A 22,842-nucleotide genomic window follows, 5' to 3' on the forward strand; every position below is an offset into this window, starting at 1 on the left:
TCAGATGTTCAAAACCATTATTATGTAATTTATGGCGAAATGGTTAATTTATCATGAAATGGTTGAGTAATTATGTAATTTCTGCATAGTAATGTGGTTGAAAATGATTGCAATTTCATGAACCATTAATCTCCATAGTTGCATGTACAGCAGTGTGATCACATAGGCACTGTCTGTAATATAGGACACCTTCATTTGAGCAGCATTGTACAAAACAACTGCCGACAGATTAATAGGCCCCCCCCCCCCCCAACCTTCCATAAAAGCATTGTTTATGAAAGATATTTGGAGTTTAAATGATTTGTTTGCAGTGATACTTGGTGTAGTTCACATATTCAGAATAGACCTTATTTGAAACTCAACTAATGACACAAGTTCTTCACAACTTGTTACCATTACATGCATTTTGCTAACATGAATATTCACAACATGACAAAAGACCAGAGGTCACCTTAGTTTGAATAAAACATAGGCCATGCTGTTTTTTTTTGTACCCCATATAAATCACGAGGAAAATCAGTTTTCACTGAGTTGGGAATAACAACAATCAGGGCAGTAGATATTGTAAATATTGGGCTGTCCTTGATCATTAAGTAGTTATAGTGAGTCAGTGAAATGTGCAAGTGCGCTTGACTTCTTAGAAAACTGCAATAGGATAGGCCTTTTTCTGAACTTGATTGATACTTGTGTGACATTTAAACAGAAACCATAATTATTACATGCATTCTTTATATAGCTGTTTGAAGTATTATTTATATTATTCAACCTTACAATATGATGGCCATTTTGTTTGTAAGTTGAAATGAAACTATGCCTGAATTCCGTAAGTAGGACACACCGGGACACGCACACAAAAAACACACAACTAAATGGTATAAATATAGAAACAGGTATAAACTTCCTTTCTCATGCGATAATAAGCCGGTGGCAGTATAGCCCTGTATGCAAACAGGTTTGGTTGACAGCGCAGAGTCAAGGCTGAAGGACTGATCTGCGTTTTTAGAGGAGTTACGAGCAAAACTGTCATTTGTGGTCAATATTGTTATACTAGATACACCAATTTTGATCTGAATCATTGATATTACTTTATATAGAACAGTGTATAGAGAGAGCTAAGACTGTGTATTGCTGGATAGACTTGGTGGTGTGATAAGGTAGTAGGGTTGTTAATTGGTTGGGTGATAACATGGTTCAGGAGTCTTTAGTGGATGAAATGTTTATTCAGTCCAGATCAAAGGATTTTGTATGCATCTTGTGTTGGGCTTAGATTATAAAAGTCATATCATCCGCCTGAAGTCAGTATGAAGGTGAATTGTAACCTAAGATGTCATTCGCTCTGTGGTCACACTGTAATAAAAAATATATTTGAGGTGAAGTAGCTGTGACGTGTGTTTAACGTGAGTGATAGTATATGGAATATCACCAACATTAAATTCATGATGAACAGTAATATAAAGTGAATTTCATTTACAGATATTATCTTTGTGATTAGGAGTTTAATTGAAGAAGAGAAGAGATCATATTGGGATGGATATTTCAGTTCAGGAAACAAATTCCTCCTATGAAACTTGTGTTCTTTGAAAAGTGCGGATTGGAGTATTTGTTTTGATAATTTATAAATAGAAGTTTTAAGAGTAATTCTCTTATCGTAAATCCGGAGACTCAGTTGGAATGTAATTTCACTATAAATGGTATTTTTGACCTGTCGAGAGACAGTTTGTGTGAATTAAATAGTGAAGATAAGGGCTTAATTTTTGCAAATGGGATTTGCTTATCATTAAAGGTAAGGCTGGTATTATGCAGTGTGGTGATTATAGCTGATTGTCCTGTGTAACGTTTTGCCATTTAATGAAATACCCATATTTTAGATGGTTTAAATCTATTTGCTTTAGCAACTTATTATAAAGAAAACATATTTTTTAAATTGCCTTTTAGATTTTCATTCAGTCAACTGTTCCTTCAGCAGAAACTTCCCTGTATCTTGCAAATAGGCTTTCAACGCCGTTGGCGCTGTCATTAGTGTATCGCAGTAATAGTGAAGTGATATTTCCATGGTCGCAGTTTGGCATGACTGTTTCAGTTCAGGTTGAATACCCACACCCGGGGGGCATACAAGTCTGGTAGGTGGTCATCATACAAGTGAGGTCTTGTCCGGGTAGTCTGGTCTTGTCCGGGTAGTCTGGTCTTGTCCGGGTAGTCTGGTCTTGTCCGGGTAGTCTGGTCTTGTCCTGGTAGTCTGGTCTTGTCCGGGTAGTCTGGTCTTGTCCAGGGTAGTCTTGTCTTGTCTGGGTAGTCTGGTCTTGTCCGGGTAGTCAGGTCTTGTCCAGGTAGTCTGGTCTTGTCAGGGTAGTCTGGTCTTGTCCGGGTAGTCTGGTCTTGTCCAGGTAGTCTGGTCTTGTCCGGGTAGTCTGGTCTTGTCCGGGTAGTCTGGTCTTGTCCGGGTAGTCCGGTCTTGTCTGGGTAGTCTGGTCTTGTCCAGGTAGTCCGGTCTTGTCCGGGTAGTCTGGTCCTGTCCGGGTAGTCTGGTCTTGTCCGGGTAGTCTGGTCAACCTCAGGTGCAGAAGGCAAGTTACAACTGAGCCTCACTCTTGGGAACAGGCTTAATGCATGTAGGATAAATGTTGTCCCTGAATAGCCTTCATGTCTTTGGGAAAAATCTATTTAAGAGGAAAGTGTTTTCACTATAAGCCTTCATGTCTTTGGGAAAAATCTATTTAAGAGGAAAGTGTTGTCCCTGATTAGCTTTCATGTCTTTGAAAATATATTTAAGAGGAAAGTGTTGTCCCTATTAGCCTTCATGTCTTTGGGATAAATATATTTAAGAGAAAAGTGTTGTCCCTGATAAGCCTTCATGTCTTTGGGAAAAAAATATTTAAGAGAAAAGTGTTGTCCCTGATTAGCCTTCATGTCTTTGGAAAAAATCTATTTAAGAGGAAAGTGTTGTCCCTGATTAGCCTTCATGTCTTTGGGAAAAATATATTTAAGAAGAAAGTGTTGTCCCTGATTAGCCTTCATGTCTTTGGGAAAAATATATTTAAGAGGAAAGTGTTGTCCCTATTAGCCTTCATGTCTTTGGAAAAAATCTATTTAAGAGGAAAGTGTTGTCCCTGATTAGCCTTCATGTCTTTGGGAAAAATATATTTAAGAGAAAAGTGTTGTCCCTGATTAGCCTTCATGTCTTTGGGAAAAATATATTTAAGAGGAAAGTGTAGTCCCTGATTAGCCTTCATGTCTTTGGGAAAAATATATTTAAGAGGAAAGTGTTGTCCCTATTAGCCTTCATGTCTTTGGAAAAAATCTATTTAAGAGGAAAGTGTTGTCCCTGATTAGCCTTCATGTCTTTGGGATAAATATATTTAAGAGAAAAGTGTTGTCCCTATTAGCCTTCATGTCTTTGGGAAAAATCTATTTAAGAGGAAAGAGTTGTCCCTGATTAGCCTTCATGTCTTTGGGATAAATATATTTAAGAGAAAAGTGTTGTCCCTATTAGCCTTCATGTCTTTGGGAAAAATATATTTAAGAGGAAAGTGTTGTCCCTATTAGCCTTCATGTCTTTGGAAAAAATCTATTTAAGAGGAAAGTGTTGTCCCTGTCTGCACAGGCTTATCTGGGAAAACACTTACTGACATTCATTAAGCGCTGTTTTCCCACAAAACAAATGCAGCTACATTAAAAGTCTTACAAATACAGTTCTAACTAACATATGACAGGCCTATTGAATACAGTTAACCATACATAAGTTTTGTGATGGTATGGGTGTCCCTATGCAATTAAGAAATGATGATTGGCTGACTGGCAAGTGCAGTGTTTGGTTCACTCGCTTCTCATCTAGGCAACCCGGGTTCAATCCTGTTCCCGGCAGCATGTGAGTTTGGTTGGTGGTCACATTACAGGACTGGTTGGGTTTCCTGCGGGTACTCCGGCTTCCTCCCACAACACGAGACCACACTGAAATTGAAAAAACTTTTAGTAACAACGAAAAAGCTGGAAATTGCAGCTATAATTTCAAAATGTGTACCTAGTGATCTTGTGTGGGTTTAGTAAGTTAACCCATTTATGCTTCCCATCCTTCTAATTGGATCAATTTATTTCCAAAATGAGGGATGTCTAGTATATTTATTTCTATATTTAGAATATTTCTTACAGAAATTCCTTTAAGCAAATAGCGAAGACCCTGATGAGACGCCACATCATGCGGCGTCTCATCTGGATTTACGCTGTTTGCCAAGGTGTTTTTTTTCTAGATGCTAATCATAAACGGGTTAATTAGTTAGGAGTGTTTGTGCACACTCCGGGTACACACATCATGTAGCCTCTGGATTGGAAGGGATCTCATAAACTCCGGAATACAGACGTACAGAAATGATGATTGAGGTTTTATGACTTTTCTTGTCATTTCGTTGATCTCTGTCACCTACCCCTCCCCCCTGTGTTGATAATATCCGCCATTAGGCCTACTATCAATAGTGAAAGTGTTTACATAGGGTCTGTTAGAACATCCAGTGGCCAGATATGGACATGCCAAGGTAACCATTAAGCACAACCCAGGTGATTCTAGCTTGCCAGGGAGTTAAAGGACAACCACACAAGTGTTAAGAAAAAGTATAAAGGTTGTCTGAAAATTGGACAACTTTGTTAAGGCAAGTGTCAGAATGTCAATTTACAAGTTAATGTCTTTTAATGCTTTACCACCCAGTGACGCACCTTACATGTTTGAAATCTCTTAGAAAATCAAATTATATTATATACCCCTCTTACTTGATTCAAGTTTTAAAGGCTTCATTACCAAGATACCGATGAGCAGCAAACAGCATAAAACCTGTACAGCCTGCAAGTAACTTGCAGGCTTTTCCAGTTTTATGCTGGCCGAATAAAGCCATTTCCATTCTGCTTCTGAGTTGGAAGGGGTTAAGGCTTATAGAGGCTAATTTCAACTATTAAAAAAATAGATAAAAATATAAAGTTTAAAAATAAATTTATTATGATTTTTATTTACATAATTCAAATAACTTGGGTTTTGTTTGCAAGCCTTGGCCAAATATGCCTTATATTTTATTTGACATTGAATTTGCAGATAAATAAATAGTATTCATGCATTTCACCATATAGCATGTTGAAATTATTTCCTTGGCATATAAATTATCCTTGACAGTTTTTGCATAAATTACACTGCTGTAATCTGATGTATTCTTAAACAAGTTTATTAATTTCCCTTCTTTTCAAGATTTTGTTGACCTTTCAGAATAAACATAAATGTAATGTCAATACATTCTGGGCATTATGTTGTAATATTGCAACTAGGAAGTATGAAAATCATTAGCCCATTTATTCCTAGTGGACTCTCCCATCCTTTTAAATTGGATCAATTTATTTCCAAAATTAGGGATGTCTAGTATTTTTATTTCTATATTTAGAATATTTCTTACAGAAATTCCTTTAAGCAAACAGCGCAGACCCTGATGAGACGCCGCATCATCATGCGATGTCTCATCTGGGTCTACGCTGTTTGCCAAGGCCTGTTTTCTAGAGGCTAGGCATAAATGGGTCAATATCACAAGCATTATGGGCGTTAATAATGTGCATACTAATTGTACAAGATTGTATATCTGGCAATAGCTTAATTATTTGAAAGGTACAGTGTAACAGTTTTGGAGTGATAAGCATTTAGCTGAACTGCTTTATGTCCTTTCTGTGCATGAGCCCTGACTGGGAAGCATTAATAATTACACTCAGAGCTCCAGATAACTTTTCTGAGTAATTGGGTAAATACCCGCTACTTTTGAGTTCAATTGGGTACTTTTATTTTCAATTGGGTACAAAAAAAGTACCCACTACTTAAATTGACAATTGGGTATTTTTCTATTTAAATTGGGTATTTTCATCGTCTTAAATTCTCAATTGCTTACCTGAATGATCTGGTTGAAGTTCCACTCTTAATTGATTAGTTTCAGAGATCTTGTGTAATTATGTAGATTTATCCATAATATACAGTCTTGATTAAAAAAAGTTAGACGATTTTTTCCACCAGTTTTCTTACAATGTAAGCACTGTCAGCGCTTGCCTCTGACACAATATCGTCAAGAATTACTTTCACTATATTTCCCGCTTCTGATTTTGTGTTACTTGCAGTTAAATAACTTAAAATTAAGTTTTGTTTGTGCCTGGGATAAAGTTTCCGTTTTAACGGCCTCGCAGTTTCGACATTTTCACAACAATAACACATAGTTACGTCAGTGATTTTTTTTACCTGCGAGTCCTGCGTCCTGGACTCACAAAAACCTCTGGGGATGCAAAGTTTCGAATTATGTGAGTGCCAAAAATGCATTGAAATTTCTCCAAAAATAATATTGTTTAATATTTGGAATCATTCTTTCAATTTAAATCAAAGATTTGCAAGTTTTCAAGTCCCAGGACTCAGATGAGAAAATTAAAAAAAATATCACTGTTACATAGACGCTTTCTTCCGTACAAATTACTGTGCTGAAGGTTTATAATAATGAAACCGCTTGGACAAAGAGGAAAGAATCCGGGTATTTAGGACCCGGGTATTTCCGGGACAGATGTACTCGTTACGCAGAGGAAAAATAAGATATGCGTAATCTGCAATTCCAAGTGGGTTTCGGTACGCAGAGTTTTGTTTTCTATGCGTAGTTGGCAATTTTACATTGGGTATTTGCGCAAATACCCACCTTATCTGTACCTCTGATTACACTGATAAAGTACCTGTACAAATTTTTTGTAAAAATAGACACCGGTAAGGGGGCACTCCCTTCTGCATAAATTTCCTTATGCACCAACCCCCATTGCAGGGTCCCTGCTACGCATGCTTTATTCCAGGGGGAAGTCCTTGTATGGTGACAAACTCCATTAAGAGAGGGTTTTTGAACATCAGTCACTTTAAGCTTAATTTTCATCTTGATTACGTTGGAAAAGCTTTGGATAACAGCTAAACATGTACTAGTGGGTACAATATCATTGTTTATGAGGAATGTAAGATATCAAGTTAACCAAGTTTGGTCCTGTTGGGGTATTGTCACCAGCTCATTGATATGTTCACACTCATTTTAAATTTATTCAGTCCCAGAAGTCTGCATTTGTTGCAAATTATAACAATTTTGGTTGCAGTGATCAGGTGATATTATTTAGTTATAATGGAGATAAATAATTTGGCCGTGCTCTATGAAAAGGGGTTTAATGCATGTGCGTTAAGTGTTGTCCCAGATTAGCCTGTGCTGTCTGCATTCATGAAACCCCCTGTTCACAGAGCATGGTCCCAATAACTGTGTATGCACTTAGTACGCCCGTGTGAGTTGAGTATCTTGTTTGTGGGTGGGTTTGTTTGTTTGATAAAATTTGCGATCCTCCAAGTGACTTTGTCCTGTGACTTTCTGTTTGCTCAAACTGAATGATCTGGTCACTTATAAATTGTCAGAGAACTTCATATCATTAAAGATACAATTGCTTTTCATATTAGCTGGAATGACTATTTACTGGTATTTAACCTTTTACATAGAACATGAAATAATTTGACAGTTGTTCGAGGTAATGATTAGTCAGTCCAAAAATTTCCTTGTACAAAGTCTTAAGTGTGTTGAAACCATCTTGTATTGATAGCTTGTGAAATTGGAAGAAACTATCTTGTATTGGTAGATAGTGTAATTTACAGAAACAATCATGTATTGATAGCTTTTGTATTGTGCGTTAATTGCATGTTATTGACATGAAGTTTCATGGATTTGTAAAATTGGGCATATTAGTTGGAATTTAAATTCGTGGATTTTTATTGTCTTTGGATGTTAACATTAGTGTGTAACAGTCGACTTTGTGGCTGAGTTACCCCCAACAAAATAGTGTTGTAAGGAAAATATCTATTGTGCGACAGGTTTTGGTAATGATAATAATAATAATAATGATGATGATGATGATGATGATGATGATGATGATGATGATGATGATGATTACTTTTATTCTAATTTTATGTTAAGAATATTCAATTGATACAAGAAGTGTCATTTTCTATAATTGCTTCAAGGTTTAACAAAAATACAGATTCATTGTTATTAATACACAGACTAGACAGAAAATAAATTCAAATGATTAGGTGTAATAATTTTCATTCTAATTAATTCTAATATTATAAACATTATTGTCCAATTATCTGCTTATTTCTTTGATAAAAGTAATATATTTTATTTACAGTGGTTGACATGACATTTTTATGGTTTTAGACTGGATACTAAGGGCCAAGATTACATAATTATGCTTCAACTTTGTTTAATGTTTAAAAACCTTGAAAATTTGTAAAAATGTTTAACTGCAACTGTACTAAATGCCTTGAAATTTAAATAATTTATGTGTGTGGGGAATTCTCTAAGAACAATGTGCTTATCTTTGTGTAATGTAGTTTTGTGCATTATTTAATATTATAGTGAACAAAACATGCACATGAAAGCAACAATAGCATTTAAACAGACAGAAACAGTTGCATTATTGCAAAGATAATACATTTCAAAATTGGTTTCTTGCAAATTTTCAGAATTCAAGTGCATCTATGGTTTTGAAAAGAGGAAATTTGTAGTAGGCTTTTAATTTAGAAGATTTTCCAAGCAAAGACCTGTAGTTTGTTTTTAACACACTTTTGTAAAACAGAAAGTGTACAATCCCCTTAACCCAAATGATTTTAAAAGCAGAATCATAAGGTTTTCCTCCTTAACATACCGTTTTAAAAAGAAAATGTCTAATTGGCATTTAATGAATTGTTGATAAACAGAAATTATATAGATATCCCATTCAGCACATATTTTTCAATTCCTCAATCTGTAGTACCCCTTTAACACATTTACTTAAGTATTCATTTTATATCGTAGCTATTGTTGACTTTCTTGATTTTGTAAGGATGTGTACACACTGATATCAAAATCCATGTTTATAAATTTAGGGTGTGCAGTTTTGTTCCTTGTAGGTTTGTGAAGGACTTGAATTTCAGGTGCGCCATTGCATGTGAAAAAATGTTTTTGTAACAGTTTGTTTTTACTAATGTAGCAAGTTAGTGACACAGTTGGTTTACGGGCATGCTTTTGAAGATTCATATGAAAGAATTTCATGTAAATAATTGTACGCATGCAGATTTGGTTGTGAATCAAAATGAAAAACAAGTTTGATGAATTACTCTCTGTAACATGTACGAAAAGCGAAAGTGAATTTGTAAACATTTTTTTAATTTTTAATTTTAGATTAATGTTTAAGTTGTTTTAAAGGAACATGCCTATTAACAAATTGCAAGAAGTGTGTTTATATTATTGTTAGTGATGTATTGATATGCTTCCTACTTGTGTATTGATATAATTGTTATTTATATAATTGCTATATGTGTATTCATGTTAATGTCTTAAGTGGGTGATTGAGTATTGTAAAACTATTCTCTGGTATAAGTGTTGGGACGCGAGTTCGTGTGAATGATTACATGGCAACACTAGTATCAATAAGATTATTATTATTAGTCCCTTATAGATGTAACAGAAGGGGGCAATAGGTTAACCCTCTGTGTGTCTGTGTGATGATACATCTGCCTGTCCATCTTTCCACCTTTATTTCAGCTTTGATTCATGGAAAGCATTAGCCTTTTGGTGATGGGCTTGAATCCAAATCCTGGGTAGAATCAGAACTTATGAGGCGACCCTGAGTGGGGATCAGACCATGGACCCCCAGATCTGGAGATGGTCTACTTTTCAAGGAAATACCCCCTTACTGATTAAATTAACTGATTGGAATGTCCCAAAAATACAAGTTGTACCAAGCAAGGACAATATTTCATGGTTTTCCCACATTTCATTTCAGACTGCGTCGGTGCCACACACGGTATCAGACCTGGGCACAGACTCGACAGGAACCAGTCCCAGATCCTCCCCTACCCCTGTGAACAGTCTGAACACTGACCCCGATCAGGAGGAGGTAGGACTTGCTATGACAGCTTCCCATTAAAGGGCTCTGGGCTTTATGTTAAGGTTAAATTAGCCTTGCTCTGGGAAAACCAGGTTTAATGCACTCACAACAGGCTAATCAGGGACAACACTTTCTGCTAATCAGGGACAACACTTTCTGCTTATCAGGGACAACACTTTCTGCTAATCAGGGACAACACTATCTGCTAATCAGGGACAACACTTTCTGCTAATCAGGGACAACACTTTCTGCTAATCAGGGACAACACTTTCTGCTAATCAGGGACAACACTTTCTGCTAATCAGGGACAACACTTTCTGCTAATCAGGGACAACACTTTCTGCTAATCAGGGACAACACTTTCTGCTAATCAGGGACAACACTTTCTGCTAATCAGGGACAACCCTTTCTGCTAATCAGGGACAACACTTTCTGCTAATCAGGGACAACACTTTCTGCTAATCAGGGACAACACTTTCTGCTAATCAGGGACAACACTTTCTGCTAATCAGGGACAACACTTTCTTCTAATCAGGGACAACACGTTTTGCTAATCAGGGACAACACTTTCTGCTAATCAGGGACAACACTTTCTGCTTAAACTGGATTTTTGTTTAGAAAATACTTCCATTAAATGAAAAAATTCTATTAAAGTGGAAAATTAGAACTGCACAGGCTAATCTTGAAGGTACTTTAGGCACATGCATAAAGCTCAAAACATGGCTCTAATTCTCAACCCCAGTTCCTCTCTCAACCCCTGTGAACAGCTAGAGCAGGAACCCTGATAAGAATGGGGTAAGACTTATAAATGAACGTGGGGGGCTCTGTTTTAAGCAGGGCAGTTATCAGTTACTGGCATATATATGTGCATTTTTCAGCGTTAGCTGTATACGCCAGCTTTTCACCTTAGCCTGACCTTTGTAAACGACCAATCAATTCGAATATAAAATTTTCCGCTGGTAGGCCTGAAACTTTTTGCAGTAGAAAACGGTCAATCTACAAACAGATTTCACATTAACATTAATATGTTATTCCCTCGACTTTCTATTTTTGGGAAGTGTAGGGACAGGGATACTACAGTTCGGTTAGCAACGAAGTTAATTGCGTTTTCAGCATGAAACAATTGTAGATCTATCTCTAATAATTAGGTTTGAGAGATGGAGCAGTTTCACACTCAATTCTCGACATCAATACAGAGTGCGTGTCCCTTTATATTTAGAAGAATGTCAGCGCCAGAGCTTAAAGGCTGTGTTGTCATATTTGGTAATTACTACGATATTGCATTATGTGCACTCAAAAATTTTAGATCATATAAGAATCGTTGTTAAGTAACCTGATATACGCTTTGACGAACATATTAAAAATTGTTTTCTAAATTAACCGTTAAACAAGAAAATGTTTAAAGCTTTAAACAAGCCGTCGTTTCAGCAGCAGAATTGTTACCTAGCTTTAATGCATTGCATTCCAATCCGCAAGGTATCAAGGTCAGTTTGCGGTCAGTTGCAGAAATCTTTATATAAACGCCGTCTCGTAAACTTTGTGCACTTGAAGTCTGTTTTGATCAGAAAGATACTAAATAAAGATATTCAGCGATATTATTGTGGTATGTCAATCATCAATTTTTAATATGTTTTCAACATTTGCATGATAAGGACCAATTTTGATAAAATTAATTAGAAATATTTATCCATTTAGACCAGTTTATTTAGCATGAGCACAATAATTCGCTATACTATAATTATGCAATTAAATAAGATTCGAGTATTGCGGCTAACCTATATGCACTCGTTTATTTTCATGTTTCTTGTGTTTTTCTATTCTGTAAATATAGATATCTGAGTAATAATATCACATAAAGCAAAATAAGCCACGAAATCTGGCGCAACACCCCGTAATTGATTTGCTTGTGATGTAGCTAAGAACTGCGCAGAAAAATGGCATCCGCTACTTTTTATCTCATAGAGATAACTTTTGATAGTTTATAAACATCGACCACAATCAACGCAGAATATCTTTTTTAAAGATATTTCTTGTTTACTGGTACACAAGCTTACAAATGGAACTTCAAGTATATTGACTGACTGAAATACTGTTAAAAACTGCAAGCTATCTATTTTTGCAGCACCCTGTTAAAACAGATTGTACCAAATGCTAATCAGGAATAACACTGTCCTCTAAAATTTATTTGTCATTTAAAAGGAAGTCTCTTAGCGAAATCCAGTTTAGTGGGAAAAGTGTCAAGTGGGTCAAGGATGCGCGCCACAACTAAAAACTCTCCTGAGTTTGGGTTAAAACCTGGTTACTAGATCAAATGCAACCCCAAAAAATCCCTATTCTAATGTACTGGTTGCTAGCCATCACATTCCAGGACTCGAGTCTGAGCTTACAACTATAGAAACCTGACATAAATAAGGTGACCCCAGCGATTGGGCTTTATTGGGAGGGGGGGGGGGAAATTGTCCCTCAGTAAAATTTTACCAAACTTAAAACCCTGTAGCGCTGTACTGAGTTTGAGTCTTCACGTTTCAGGACTATAGCCTCAGGTTGGGGATGATGCGTCCCGTCAGCACGCTGGGAACACCGGCTGGGGCCATCATAGGTGTGGAGGACGACGACTTTCAGTCTGATGAAGAGATGGTAAGCAATGTGTGTACACAGATATGGGGTGCCCAGACTTGGGCTTAGATGAGATACTTGGCTGGTGGTCTGTCTCTTTACTTAGTTATGAATATTTGTTAACCCATTTGTGCCTAGTGGACTCTCCCATCCTTCTAAATTGGTTCAATTTATTTCCAAAATTAGGGATGTCTAGTATATTTATTTCTGTATTTAGAATATTTCTTATCGAAATTCCTTTAAGCAAATAACGCAGACCCCGATGAGACGCCGCATCCTGCGGCATCTCATATGGGTCTATGCTGTTTGCCAAGGCCTTTTTTCTAGACACTAGGCATAAATGGGTTTAATGTGGGTTTTGATCTTAATGTATTGTAAGGACTTTGCCAGGTACAGATTGTTGTAGTGACTTTGGCCATGCTGCTAAGATTTAAGATGAGAGATGTTCTTTGTCTTGAATACATATTTTGAGATGTGAGATTGGGATCTGTTGTGTAAATGACAAATTAAACTAAATTGTGAAATGTCATGGTACTAGAATACTTTAACCAGATGTGAATGAGATATTGGTACTAGAATGCGAAATGAGGATTAATGTTGCTGAAACGATTATAAGTTATCTTTTAACTGTTGCCCATGAATGACTGTATTTTCACGTTTATTTCGTAATGCATGGTGCCTTGTCATACATGGCCTTTCCTTTGTTTGCCACCTTAATCTCTTCTTCCGGGCAATAAAAAGGTCTGATATGTCGCCCAAATTACCAAAAAACATGAACTTGTGCATTGAGTCTTATTTAAATTAAGTGGATTCAATTTAATGATACCTCTGTCTCTGTCATGGTTTATACTGGGTTGTAATGCACGCTTTTTGTTTGCATTTTAGTTTAGTTTTTTTTATCTTATTTTGCACAAACATTTAAGCATAATTATTGATGCTTGTTTGTTAAGCAGTGTGAACTCTATCCAGCAACAAATATTAGTTTTTCCACAAAAAGCATTTATTTGTTGTAATTTTGTTAAAATTGTTCATTGAATGTCTTTTTTCACTGTAACGGAAATGATCGTTTTTTTGGCTGACATGTAAAGCAAGCAATTGTGTGCTCTTTTTATACGCCCTTTTTAAAAAAAAACGGGACGTATTATGGTTTCACATTGGCGGCCGGCGGGCTGCGTCCTCAGCAGTGTCAGCTCTCTAATTCAAATAGTTTTCATCCAATCTTCACCAAACTTGGTCAGAAGTTTTATCTAGACAATATCTAGGTCAGGTTCGAATATGGGTTATGCTGGGTCAAAAACTAGGTCACAGGGTCACTTAGTGCATTTCAAGTATTTAGCATGGTGTCCGCTCTCTAATTGAAGTAGTTTTTATCTGTTCTTCACCAAACTTGGTCAGAAGTTGTATCTGGACAATATCTAGGTCAAGTTCGAATATGGGTCATGCCGGGTCAAAAACTAGGTCACGGGGTCACTTAGTGAATTTCAAGCATTTAGCATGGTGTCCGCTCTGTAATAGAAGTAGTTTTCATCTAATAATCACCTTACTTGGTCAAAAGTTGTATCTAGACAATATCTAGGTCAAGTTCAAATATGGGTCATGCAGGGTCAAAAACTAGGTCACAGGGTCACTTAGTGCATTTCAAGCATTTAGCATGGTGTCCACTCTCTAATTGAAGTAGTTTTCATCCGATCTTCACCAAATTTGGTCAGAAGTTGTGTCTAGACAATATCTAGGTCAAGTTCAAATATGGGTCATGCCGGGTCAAAACTAGATCACGAGGTCACTTAGTGCATTTCAAGCATTTAGCATGGTGTCCGCTCTCTAGTTGAAGTAGTTTTCATCTGATCTTTACCAAATTTGGTCAGAAGTTGTGTCTAGATGATATGAAGGTCAAGTTAAATATGGGTCATGGTAAAGTTATCAAGTTGTCCAAAACCTTCAAACGGGCGTATCTTGTGACAGTTTTGCACACTTGTCTTCATTGTGTTTCTTCTTTTGATTTGTGTCAATGCATATTTTAAACCTTGCTGTGAAGGAAATTACAGTGAAATAATGTTCAAGCTTTTAATATGAAAGCAGTATTAGGATAAAAAGTTTTGGTCACAATATTTTTTATTTGTTTACTGTAGTTTTCATTTCTGGATATTTTCCTGATGTTAAGCATGGTTTGAAAAAGCATCTTTTAATTTTGATATTTGTTTAGACAATTGCAAAGTAATTACTTTGAAAATTTTCTAATTGAATGAATGTCTTCTTTGAAATTTTTGACTGATGCAAATTGTTTAATTTATTCAAGCAAGAGGAATACATTAATCATTTATATGAATCTAAACAATCAAAATAGTTATAAATTTAAATTCTAAATTTGTACCATGGATATTCAATGGACAGATTTTCCTGTTAAGACTAGGATCATGATTGCACATTTTAGTTGTTACTCTGCTAGACAGGGATCAAATTAAAAGATGCTTTATTAATATCATTTATGCAATTTGTTGCCTCCCCTGATAAAACCCGCACTACTCCATTCTTATTTACAGGGGAGATTTTGTCGTTTCAGTTCTCCAATTCTCCAAAGCGATGGTCTACGCCCCTTTCCTCCCCTTTTATGTTGTTTAAACATCATCACCATAGCGACCAGGTTTCAATCATCACACTCATAGCTTGACCCATACTCTATCACCTGGGAAACTGGCATTTCTTTGGGGAACAAAATGAAGGAGATAAAGATATTTTGACAATTTATTGTGAAAGTGTTGTATTTGTTCATACTTGGAACCCACAGTATACATACTGTTTTCACTACTTTATGCACTGTACAAAAACTAAGAGACAAAATTTTTTTTCATATAAAGTAAAGACTCAACTAATTACCAATTCAACTAATAACCAATGGCAATACTTTTCTCTTAGAAAAAAAATCCTGAATGAGTCTTGAAAGCAAAGTTCTAATTACTTTTACCTAAGATACCATGAGGTAATATTTGACGTTTAAAAAACACCATATGTTAAAGTTAATTCTCAAAGGAATCCCAGTTCTCAGAGGTGTGGACACCGATATATAGAGTTGAAATCACAGTCTGTATCATCCATTGAGTGGAGCCACCTTGTAACAGTCTTAGTGTCATTGTCTCGCTTCTTTTATAGATCTGTCTGGGAACTGTTTTGCTTTTCTTTAGACTTATAAAATAATTGATTTATAACAAGTTTATTGATTATGAAATATAAATTATTCAGGAAATATTCTTTTTCTTTGTCTTATCACATGTCCTGGGTGCCTATCTTTCTTGTTTGCAGAATAAGAAAAAAATAAATAAATAAATGAAGATGATTTTAAGAACTGAGAATGTTTTCTTTTGTCGAAGTTAATTTTCTCGTAAAATGGTTGTTTTTTTCCTTTGAATTGCAAAGCGCAGCAAATGTTAGAATTAAAGTTATATATAAAACATAATTGGTTTGTTTGATCAAGTGTACATTATTATTATCCTGAAAGATCATTTTTTGTACATAGCCAAACTTCTTCTCCCCAGTTAACACAGTTATTTAAGACACAGATGTATATTTGCAGTGCTTGTTCTTTAAAAAAAAAACTTGTAATAGATTCACCCTTCTAAATTTGGCATCTGGATATAGTCTTGTCACCAGATTAACCCTACATAGTTGTATACCTACAGGGTAAGTGAGATTAACTTATGTCTAAAAAAATTTTAAAAATAAAGAGATTTATGGTATAGTTGCTTTAAAGCTCACCTGAGTGCAAAGTTCTCTTAGTGAGGTTTTGGTATCACTCCATAGCTTGATCACCTGAGTGCAAAGTTCTCTTAGTGAGGTTTTGGTATCACTCTATAGCTCGATCACCTGAGTGCAAAGTTCTCTTAGTGAGGTTTTGGTATCACTCCATTTCTGGCGTCTATCAAATTCAATCATGTTTTGCGTGTTGTCAATTTTTAGCTTGTTGATTTTGAATCCTGGTCATTTGTGTTAAAAAACTGCGTCACCATGTGAATTTTAGAAAGATTTAGTTACGCCACATTTATGAGCCAATCTTGATGAAACTTGGTTAGATTTTTATCCCCCGCCATAGGCGAACGGATATTGTTTTGGCGTTGTCCGTCCGTCTTTCCGTCCGTCCGGAGCCATATCTTGGAAGTGCTTTGGCAGATTTCATTGAAACTTGGTATGAGTATATATATATGGATGAGATGATGATGCACGCCAAATGGCATTGTATACCATCTGTTAATGTTAAGTCCATGTTTGAATATGGGTCAAATGTGGTTTAAAAAAAACTACCTGACCAGATCATGGTTTTAACTATTTGTGTACCTTGAGCTCAGGTGAGTGTTTGATGGTCATCATGGTCCTCTTATTGCTGGAAATAAAAAAATAATAGATTATAATATATACCTTTTCTTTTGGTGTGTATGGTTAAGTAAGAACTTTTGAAACATAATTTGTAAAAGGTCAGTATGTATCTAGAAAAATCCCATCAGATATTTACTGTAAATCTGTGCCAGAAAGAATTTACTTAATTTTTCAGAACTTGTCAAAAATATATGAACACAAAATTTAATAATAACAGTGCATCAGAAATGGATTTGGACAAAACTGCACAAATACAAAAATTAACTAATGTAAATGCAATCTTAATTTCATATTTATATTTTTTATTTTGCAAGTACTATTAAATGGTTCATTTTTATTAATCAAATGGCACTTCATGATTGGTTGCTGATGTGGACCACCATGGCTTGACAGTTGCTATTGGTGACAGAGATATAGAGATTATATTGTTGCTAGGTAACCAGGTTGCTCAAATATATATTTGCATAACGTGACATATAAAAATCATGAATCAATCTGTTAAAAAACTACTTCTTCCTTTTAAATGTATTTCATTGAACACATTTTAGTTGGTTCAAAATCTATAAACATTTATTTTTCAATTAAAAACAAACTGGTGCTTTTCCATATACATTGTAAAGCCAAGAAAAGCAGTACCAAAACTGTTATTCATCCAGATAGAAATGCCTCCAAAAACTAGAAATGTGTTTATTACCCTCAGAAGAGTTGAATCGTCACAGATACATGTACTTGTATTTAACTAAAAAAATCTTTCTTTAGCACATCAGTATCATCTCTCTACTAATCCAGCATGCAATTTCAGCTTCTGTTTCACAGCCAAGGGAAGGTCCATGTAGCTTTTGTGGCATGTTATTAGCGAAGCTGTTTTATTAGTAGTGTAAGAATCTCGTGTTTTAGGTCGCTCCTGTCAATTTAAAATTACCTGCTTAAATTTGTTTACAATCCCCTTTTGCAGTTAAGTGGATACTGAAACAGTTTAATGAAGAAAATCTTAAACTGAAAAGGCTTAAATACAGAAGATCTTGTAACTGAAATAGCTGAAGCACAGAAACCTTTTATTTTTAAATACAGAAAACCATCTAGAACTCAAAAAAAGGCATTGTTAACAATCTTAATGAAGATCAAGCTTTGTACCGAAATGCGGTGTCAATTCTGTTAATCCTTAATAGCCACATATATCTGTTCACAGATGGGAGACACTAAAATCTTCAACGACCTTGCGACCCTGGTGACCCATCCGGCCCACATGGCCGTGTTCCTGCATTACGTGATCACCCAACACAACCCCGCCCCGGTGCTGTTCTATGAGATGACCCGCTTTTACAACACCACCCAGGGCAACAGCAAGGACCTGAAGAAATGGGCGTACGAGATCCACTCTACCTTCATCATACATATGGCGGTATGGAATTCGGAGTTAATTGTTTATTGTGTTATCAGTATGAGATCCACTCTACCTTCATCATACATTATGTCGGTATGGAATTCTGCGTTAATTGTTTATTGTGTTATCAGTACGAGATATATTCTACCTTCATCATACATATGGCGGTATGGAATTCTGGGTTAATTGTTTATTGAGTTATCAGTACGAGATCCACTCTACCTTCATCATACATATGGTGGTATGGAATTCTGGGTTAATTGTGTAATAAGTGAAAATTAATTTAAAATAATAGGTTAGTGTTGATTATAGATCAGGTTTATCAAGCGAGGCTTTTAAAACAAAATGCACGAGTTTTGGCGAGTGCTTTTTATTTACGTGCCGAGCATGAAAAACCTGATCTATTATCAACACTTACCTATTATTTTATTTATCCCACTTTTTATTCAGTAAACCTTTAAACAAAATTAGTTTTACTGGATAATTACGCTGGATTTATGACGTCATTTTGTCGAAAAAATGATGTCATTTCGTGCCGTGGTTTATAGCAGAAATTTAATTAACGGGGCTTTAATCAACCAAATTCATGGTAAAAGTGGGATAAAATAATTTACAGCCTTAATTTTGTATAAAGTTCTGAACACATTCCCGCTCAGACACATGCTCTTTGATGCGTTTGTAGTCTCTTAGAAAAAATCATTTTGTGTATAAGACTTTTCTGATAAGATTCAAGTTTTAAAGATTCATTTCAAACCCTTATTTACTGATGAACAGCATACAACCTTAACAGACTGTGAGTTACTTGAGGTCTGTTCAGGTTTTAGGCTTGTTGCATATATCCATGTGCACTGCTTCTGAGTGAGAAAGGTTTAAAAAAAAAAAAGGAACTTTAATCATTCAGACCCTATTTTGCCAATATATGTTTAGAACAATTTATACCAGACTATGTAAATGGAAAGATGGACAAGAATCTTTCGAAGTTTATTTAAGTCACAAAATTTAATAATTTATGGAATCTGATCCAAACAGAAGTTTTCTCCTACTTCTTTCACATTGCGGTCATCTAATTTGAGCTCTGTAAAAAACGACATGAAGTTCGATAAGTATTTTGAAACTTTGAATAAAGTTTGATCTTTTGAGAATATTTTCCAAAATGTATTCTTATGTGTTCATTTTGAAAGTTAACAAAGAGAAATGTCCAAATATTCCATTACACTATTACCATATTTTACATGACAGCCATTAAAGGTAACCAGACTACAACTATTACCCATTTTTACATGACAACCTTTAAAGGTGACCAGACTACAACTGTTACCCTATTTTACATGACAGCCATTAAAGGTAGCCAGACTACAACTATTACCATATTTTACATGACAGCCATTAAAGGTAACCAGACTACAACTATTACCCTATTTTACATGACAGCCATTAAAGGTAACCAGATTACAACTATAAACCTATTTTACATGACAGCCATTAAAGGTAACCAGACTACAACTATTACCCTATTTTACATGACAGCCATTAAAGGTAACCAGACTACAACTATTACCCTATTTTACATGACAGCCATTAAAGGTAACCAGACTACAACTATTACCCTATTTTACATGACAGCCATTAAAGGTAACCAGACTACAACTATTACCCTATTTTACATGACAGCCATTAAAGGTAACCAGACTACAACTATTACCCTATTTTACATGACAGCCATTAAAGGTAACCAGACTACAACTTTCACCCTATTTTACATGACAGTCATTAAAGGTAACCAGACTACAACTATTACCCTATTTTACATAACAGCCATTAAAGGTAACCAGACTACAAATATTACCCTATTTTACATGACAGTCATTAAAGGTAACCAGACTTCACTGTGATGTGAGCCTGATTCTGAGGAAACTCTGAATTTTTAAGCCTTAAGTGTTGTGCCAGATTAGCCTTTGCAAACCATGCAGGCTTAAATGGGATGACATGCTACACACATGCATTAAGCCCAGTTTTCCCAGAACACAGCCTATTTGAATGATGAGACATGCAATAAACGCTTGAATTTCCACTGCATTATAGTATGTTCACTTTTCAGCCATTAAAGGTGACCGTGATACCAGACTGGGTGATCGAGGAGATAGACAAGAACCTCCAGTTCCGCTCGGAGAAGGAGGAGGCCCTGCGCAGTCTGTTTGACAAGGCAAGGGAGGCCACTGTGGATACTGTACAGAAACTACTCGATGATCTCAGACAGGCTAAAGAGAAAGGTAGGAGTGAGTGCATCATGTTTGTAGGTAGGAGTGAGTGCACCATTTTTGTGTCAGTGTCTGGAAGGAATGAGTGCACCATGTTTGTGTCGGTGTCTGATCTGATAGGAGTGAGTGCACCATGTTTGGGCAAGAGTGAGTGCACCATGTTTGTGTAGGAGTGAGTGCACCATGTTTGTGTAGGAGTGAGTGCACCGTGTTTGTGTCGGTGTCGAACTGGCGTTGACCATCTCAAGGTCTAGTGCTTTTATCTCTCAGGTCTTGTTTATCTGTTAGGTCTTGTTTATCTGTTAGGTCTTTTTTATCATTTAGGTCTTGTTTATCTCTTGGGTCTTGTTTATCTGTTAGGTCTCGTTTATCTCTCAGGTCTTGTGTTTCTGTTAGGTCTTGTTTATCTGTTAGGTCTCGTTCATCTGTTAGGTCTTGTTCATCTGTTAGGTCTCGTTTATCTGTTAGGTCTTGTCTATCTGTTAGGTCTTGTTTATCTGTTAGGTCTCATTTATCTCTCAAGTCTTGTTTATCTGTTAGGTCTTGTTTATCTGTTAGGTCTCGTTTTTCTGTAAGGTCTTGTCTATCTGTTAGGTCTCATTTATCTGTGAGGTATTGTTTATCTCTCAGGTCTTGTCTATCTGTTAGGTCTTGTTTATCTGTTAGGTCTTGTTTATCTGTTAGGTCTCGTTTATCTGTTAGGTCTTGTTTATCGGTTAGGTCTTGTCTATATGTGAGGTATCATTTATCTGTTAGGTCTTGTTTATCTCTTAGGTCTCGTTTATCTCTCAGGTCTTGTCTATCTGTTAGGTCTTGTTTATCTGGAAGGTCTTGTTTATCTGTTAGGTCTTGTTTATCTGTTAGGTCTCGTTTATCGGTTTGGTCTTGTTTATCTGTTAGGTCTTGTTTATCTGTTAGGTCTCGTTTATCGGTTAGATCTCGTTTATCGCTTAGTCGTCGTTAATCTGTTAGGTCTCGTTTATTTGTTAGGTCTCATTTATCTGTTAGGTCTCGTTTATCTGTTAGGTCTCATTTATCTGTTAGGTCTCGTTTATCTGTTAGGTCTCATTTATCTGTTAGGTCTAGTTTATTTGTTAGGTCTTGTTTATCTGTTAGGTCTTGTTTACTGTAAACGTATAGAAATTTTTCGGTATGAAATTTCGTGGTTTAATAAAAAACAACTAATTCGTTGACACGTATTTTCGTGGATTTCAAATAAAAAACAACTAATTCGTTGACACGTAATTTCGTGGATTTCAAATAAAAAACAACTTACCGCCATAATTATTAAAGTTTTAATAAAACAACCAGAGTAATAACGAAGCATAATCTGCTTATCTGTGTTGACAGCAAGACTCGAGGTTAATGTGCACTGAAGCGTGAAAGTGTTTCCGATAATTGTCGATAAGAGCGATAAAGCGGCGCACTTGTGGGTCCCCACTCGCTAATTGCCATCAATGTTGTTTTAACAATATTTGTAAATCACAGCGCAATAGGTCCCCTAGTCGTAACAATTGAGTAATAAGGTCCCCAAAATACAGGTGTGAAAACTGTAATGTCTCTTTTAAGTTTAATTGGCACTAATTGACATATTTGATAAATCTTCAAACGGTTAATTTGACGATGTCCCGTAAAAGAGGATAGTCGTTGATGTACAGTTTATATACCGTGCTTGATTATAAAAGCATTATCATCCAAACACTTATCAATAAAACAACATATCGCATTAACTTGCGTTCAAACAATGTCTCTTTCAAAATGGTTGAAAACGGGAACAGTACCGACACGTTCTCCTACTATGGCAGGATTGCCCGACCCTGCAAAGGCTCTGTCTACGACTGAAGCTTTATTAACACAGGCCGCTAACGATGCAGTAGAAGAAATGGTCATTGGACGTAAACGGAAGCGTGGGGAGTACGCTTCTTACTGTGACGAAACCAGGGCAAAAATTGCGCGTTACGTTTATTAACCATGATGAATAAAACGTATATTTACAATGATGAATAAAAAAGAAAAACTCGCACGACTTTAGTGTTTTATTAATGCACTGGATGGCGAACAAATTGATATTTTATATAAACACACTACTTGTTATTCATACTGATTAATCATTAACATCAAGTACGGCGGAACCACGAAATCCACGAAAATTAGTACCACACGAACTTTAATGATTTTACAGTATCTGTTAGGTTTAGTTTATTTGTAAGGTCTTGTCTATCTGTTAGGTCTTGTTTATCTGTTAGGTCTTGTTTATTTGTTAGGTCTCATTTATCT

General features: G+C 35.9%; 1 protein-coding gene across 12 annotated transcripts in view; it reads left to right on the forward strand.

The window, feature by feature from the left end:
• The window catches only part of LOC127859834 (rho guanine nucleotide exchange factor 12-like), a 115,205-nt gene that overhangs the window by 11,608 nt on the left and 80,755 nt on the right, over nt 1-22,842 (forward strand). For 9 of the 12 annotated variants that reach the window (XM_052397347.1, XM_052397349.1, XM_052397348.1 and 6 more), the window contains 5 exons: nt 9,838-9,951; nt 12,472-12,579; nt 15,119-15,199; nt 18,113-18,325; nt 20,406-20,577. In XM_052397347.1, the coding sequence (XP_052253307.1) occupies nt 9,838-9,951; nt 12,472-12,579; nt 15,119-15,199; nt 18,113-18,325; nt 20,406-20,577 (688 nt within the window). Of the gene's footprint in view, nt 1-1,113; nt 1,784-9,837; nt 9,952-12,471; nt 12,589-15,118; nt 15,200-18,112; nt 18,326-20,405; nt 20,578-22,842 lie in introns of those variants that run through there. The other 3 variants (XM_052397359.1, XM_052397350.1, XM_052397352.1) reach the window with 3 other exon arrangements.

Source organism: Dreissena polymorpha, chromosome 15 (genome assembly GCF_020536995.1).
Source record: "Dreissena polymorpha isolate Duluth1 chromosome 15, UMN_Dpol_1.0, whole genome shotgun sequence".
In the NCBI taxonomy this organism is placed as follows: Eukaryota; Metazoa; Mollusca; class Bivalvia; order Myida; family Dreissenidae; genus Dreissena; species Dreissena polymorpha.